The following is a 4,603-nucleotide window of genomic DNA, read 5'->3' on the forward strand; positions in this document are numbered from 1 at the left end:
AGAGAGAGAGATAGGGAGGGAGACAGAGAGAGAAAGAGAAGAGAGAAGAGAGAGAGAAAAGAAACAGAGACAGACAGTGAAATACAGAGACAGACAGACAGACAGACAGACAGACAGACAGACAGACAGACAGACAGACACAGAGAGACAATGACGTGGAGAGACGCGGAGAGCCAGAGCCGGAGATAGGATGTGGTGGAGTGGGAACGATGCCCGCCCAGGCTGTTAGTGCCGAGCGGGCGGCGGCGCGCGGGCCGAGCCGGTGTGGGTGCCTGCTCCGTGCGCCCCGCGAGCTCAGGGTGCCCATGTGAAGGGTCGGCATTGAGAGGCCAGACACGTGGAGGCAGACCGATAGCGAAGTGGAGACGCGGCGGGGCGGGGCGAGGGTCAGGGGGTGGCCCCGGAGTCGCAGCGAGGGGCTCCACTGGCCGGCCCCCTGGGAAGGCTTCAAGCAGGGCGCAGCGTGAGTCACGCGCCTCCGGGTCCCCCAGGGAACGCCCCGCCCCCGCCAAGCGCGGTGGCAGGAAGGGGGTGGCTTCCAGTGGCCATAAATACCGGGCCCCGCCGGGCCCCCGGCTCCAGTTGCCCGCCGCCGGCCATGCGCGACCTCACCGCCGCCGTCCCAGACCCAGAAGCCCCGCTGCCCGCGCCCAGCGCCCGTGCCTGCCGCCCGCTGGACTGGCTGCTGGGCTTCGCGCTGCTGCTGCTGACAGCTGCCTGGGCCGCCTGCGCAGCGCGCTCCTGGGCCGCGCCCGCCGCCGCCAGCCCGAAGCCCCTCACCGGCCCCGCGCCCGGGACTCCCAGCAGCAACCACCCGAAGGTGAGGCCCGGAGATCCCGCGTCGCCCCGGGATTCTTCTTCACGCTGCACTGGGGGGAAACCCCTCTCCCTGCTGGAGCCGGGAGGTCCGGCAAGACACGCTCTCCCTGTTTTTGCGGAATTCCGGGGAGAACCCCTCTCCGTGCCTGGCCCTGGGAAGACCCCTTCTCTGTAACTGGCCCCCAGGCGACCCCACTCTGCCTGACACTGGGGAGACCCCCTCTCTGTGGCTGACCCCACTCTGCCTGACACTGGGGAGACACCCCTTTCTGAGCCGGACCTGGGACAACCGTCCAAACCACCCGGGGAGATCACTACTGTATCTTGACCCCCAAGGGGACCCCGTGGGCATTTTCTCTCCCACGGAGGAACCTCCACTTCCTTTCCTCACCCAGAGAACCGCTCTTTGGTTTTGGACTCCTGGCGGGCTTTTCCCTGTCTCAAAACCTCTAAATCGAAACTTAAAGCCCAGGCTGGGGACTGGCTGCTCACTCCTGGGGCACCGGTGAAGAGCCCAGCAGCCCCCCAAGACTCCTGGGAGAAATAAAACCCCAGCACTCTGCACCAACTCCTTTTGGGGAAACCGGTGGCCACAGCCCTACCTTCCAGGGCCCAAACTGCCAAACTTTTGGTTAGCAGCAGAATGCAGCTCATTCAGGGACCTCTCCCAGGACCTCTGGGACTCTTCCCCACGTCCCCTCTGGCCACCCCGTTTGTTGTGTTTGAGTGTGAGTGTGAGTGTGTGCACGCGTCCTCCTTTGGAGCAGGGGAGGGGGAGCTCAAGGTCCTGCAGATCTGGGGGTGGGTAATGGCTCACACCTCTCACCTCCACCCTCTCTCTGTTGCCCATAGGATGGCTTCGCCCAGCTGGTGGCCAGCAATGGTGAGTGTCACATTCTACTTTTCACTACCCCCTCCAACTCACTCCCCAGATGATGGGGTGGGGTGTCCCCACTCTTCCTGATCCTGGCCTGAAACAACTTCCCCTCTCTGAAGCTATCCCTCCTTCTTGGTACCCACACCCCCTCTTTCTGACCTTCCTGGGGTCTCCTCTCTGTGCCGTCTCCTCCCTAAGAGTGCCACCTCAGACTTTGCCTTCTCAGAGCTGGGGTGTGACCCAAGGCACCCCCTCACTCCCACTTTGAACCCCCAAAGGAGCTGCTACTCTCTCGTCTCTTTCCAGACTCCACTCCAGTCCTACTACTTCTTCCCGGCACACCCCCACCCCGCCTTTAGTGCTCCTATGCCCTCCCTACCAGCTCTTCTCCCCTCTCCCAGACCCCAGCTCTCCCTGAAAGTCCCCCCACATCTCTAAGGCTTCTCTCAACCTCACCACCAACTCAGGCCCTCCCCTCCATACCTGGCCTCGGGAGACCCCCTCTCTGTGCCTTTTCCTGCTCTGACGTTCCTCTTGGAGCCCTGGTGGTACAGTGGTCATGCCACTGCCTTCCTTGGGCTGCCAACCACAAGGTCAACCGTTCAAAACCAGCCGCGGTGCAGGTGGAGAAAGATGAGGTTTTCTACTCCTGTAAAGAGTTCCCGCCTTGGTCTTGGAACTCCACAGGGGCGGTACTCCCTTATCCTGTGGAATCATTGAGTCAGAATTGATTCAGTGGCAGTGAGATTAATTTAAAAAATGTTTTTTACAGTCCTCTAAGGGACCCTGATAGCCAAGTGGGGGTAACCCCAAGGTCTGTAGCTTGAATCTTCCAGCCGCCCACATGGGAGAAAGAGGAAGAATTTTATCTGTAAAGATTTACCACCCTCGGAAACTCACCCGGACATTTCTACTCTGCCTTACAGAGTTGCAACGAGTTGAAGTGGACTCGACTTTGCCTTTTTTTTTTTTTAAGACATTCTCTTACAGGGTTCCTGGTGGCACAGTGGTTAAGTGCTTGCCTAACCAAAGACTGGGACCCACTATCCACCCTTCAGGAGAAACACGCAGCCACCTGCGTTCACAGAGATGACCACCTTGGAACCCCTAGGGGGCAGTTCCACTTTGCTCTGTGAGGGTTGCTAGGAGTCTGAGGACGAGCAGTGGGTTTCAAGTTGGGCTGCTCACCGCAAGGGCAGCAGTTCGAAAACCCCAGCTGCTCCGAGGGAGAAAGACAGGGATTTGTACTCCCATAAAGAGTTGCAGTCTTGGAAACCCACAAGGGCAGTTCTGCCCTGTCCTGCAGGGTTGCTAGGAGTGGGCATCGACTGGATGGCAGTGAGGGAGTGTGTGTGTGTGTGTGTGTGTGTGGGCTAGGCATTTGGGCTCCAAAAGGTCCAAGGTTCAAACCCACTGGCCTCTGGTGAGGAGAAAGAGGAGGCTGTCTGCTCCAGTGGAGACTTACAGTCTCAGAAGCCTTAACGTAGGGCAACTGTGATGGGAATAGATCACTCTGGCAGTGAGTTTGGTTTCTTGGTAAGAGCATAATATAAGGGCAGTTTTTGTTTTTGTTTTTGTTTTTAACCAGGCCTTTGGTCCTGGGACTGCCTTCTGGCCCTTCCCCAATCCAGCCTTTTCTCTCCGGTCCCTTCTCCCTTGAAGTCTTCTCCCCTCCCCTCTACTGAGTCCCCTCCCCCTGCTGAGTGCCTGCCCTCCGCCAGCGGGTTCCCATGCCCTGTCACCAGTTTGGGATCACCTATTTCTCCCGATTGGGTTCATCCCCTTTCCCTCCATCCTGTCTTCCCCTCTCTTTTGGGGCGCCCCTCTGTCCCTCACTCGTGTGTCTCTTTCTTTGCCTTAGAAGCCCAGCCCGGCTCACCAGTCCCCTTCTCTCCCCCTCCACAGTAGTGCTGATCAATGGGACCCTGTCCTGGCACAGTGACCAGGGCCTGGCCGGCGTGTTCCTGGCCGGAGACCTGCGCTATGAGGAGAGGCACCGGCAGCTGGTGGTGGAAGAGGCTGGGGTGTACAACGTCTTCCTGCACCTGGAGCTGCAGCGCGTCCTGGCCTCTGACTACGGAGGCGACGAGGACAGCGACCGCCCAGGCTGGGTCTCCGCGGACTTGCGCCTGCAACCTGGCCGCTCCTCTGCGCTGACCTTGCGCGTGGCCCTGCCGGTAGCATCCTCAGACTTGGCCGAAGGCTCCCGGAACTGCCTGATGCGCCTGCGCGCTGGCCAGCGCCTGTCGGTGCAGCTGCGCACCTCAGCTACTGCGCACCCCACCTGGCAGCTGGCCCAGGGCGCCACGGTCCTGAGCCTCTTCCGCGTGGCCGCTGGAGACCCCTCTGAACCAAGACTTCCCTGGCCGCGGCCCACCTGATGTCTGGGTGCCGCCCACGTGGACTGAGACTGCCTCCTGCCCCCTTGGGTTAAAGGCCTCCGGCTGGGCCGGCTGTTCTACCTCAGGAGGTTGCATAGGGGTTCCCGATGCTGCGTTGTTCCCTACGGAATCCCTAGTCTGGTTACTCCGTTCGCTCCTGCTCGCGGTGGACTCTCACTATTTATTCTGGGCCTGGCCTCAGACGGTGCACTTTATAATTCATCCATCCCATTTGTTATTTATGTGCCACGCATAGTGAAGGTACTGGGAAAACCACACCCACACACTTATTTATGCTATGTTATTGGGGAAAAAATAAAGAAAGCCCAAGAAAGTCAGATGCAATTCCTGGGGCTGCCTTTTTGAGGACCCGTTAGCCTCATTCATTCACCTCACTAATCATCATGGAGCGATTCTGACGGGGCCACTCGAGAAGAGCTGTGTGGGGGGCGGAGGGGCGCGTGCAGTGGTGACCGCTGAGCTGCCATCCAAAGGTCGGTAGATCAGAACCACTAGCCTCTCCCAG

The 4,603-nt window shown here is 59.6% G+C and overlaps 1 protein-coding gene across 1 annotated transcript; it reads left to right on the forward strand.

The window, feature by feature from the left end:
* Nucleotides 1-209: 209 nt before the first annotated feature.
* Nucleotides 210-4,378, forward strand: TNFSF9 (TNF superfamily member 9). The gene is made up of 4 exons (XM_075542982.1): nucleotides 210-262; nucleotides 583-820; nucleotides 1,672-1,702; nucleotides 3,602-4,378. The coding sequence occupies exons 1-4, from the start codon at nucleotides 210-212 to the stop codon at nucleotides 4,075-4,077; spliced, it is 798 nt and encodes a 265-aa protein (XP_075399097.1). The 3' UTR covers nucleotides 4,078-4,378.
* Nucleotides 4,379-4,603: the final 225 nt, after the last annotated feature.

This window comes from Tenrec ecaudatus, chromosome 1, assembly GCF_050624435.1.
Source record: "Tenrec ecaudatus isolate mTenEca1 chromosome 1, mTenEca1.hap1, whole genome shotgun sequence".
In the NCBI taxonomy this organism is placed as follows: domain Eukaryota; kingdom Metazoa; phylum Chordata; class Mammalia; order Afrosoricida; family Tenrecidae; genus Tenrec; species Tenrec ecaudatus.

What these genes read in the sequence shown, in the direction of transcription:
- TNFSF9 (XM_075542982.1), top strand. Translation starts at nt 210, where the DNA reads ATGCCCGCCCAGGCTGTTAGTGCCGAGCGGGCGGCGGCGCGCGGGCCG. An exon ending in GCGGCGCGCGGGCCGAGCCG is followed by an intron (nt 263 to 582) that starts GTGTGGGTGCCT and finishes CCCCGGCTCCAG; the next exon opens with TTGCCCGCCGCCGGCCATGC. An exon ending in CCAGCTGGTGGCCAGCAATG is followed by an intron (nt 1,703 to 3,601) that starts GTGAGTGTCACA and finishes CCCCCTCCACAG; the next exon opens with TAGTGCTGATCAATGGGACC.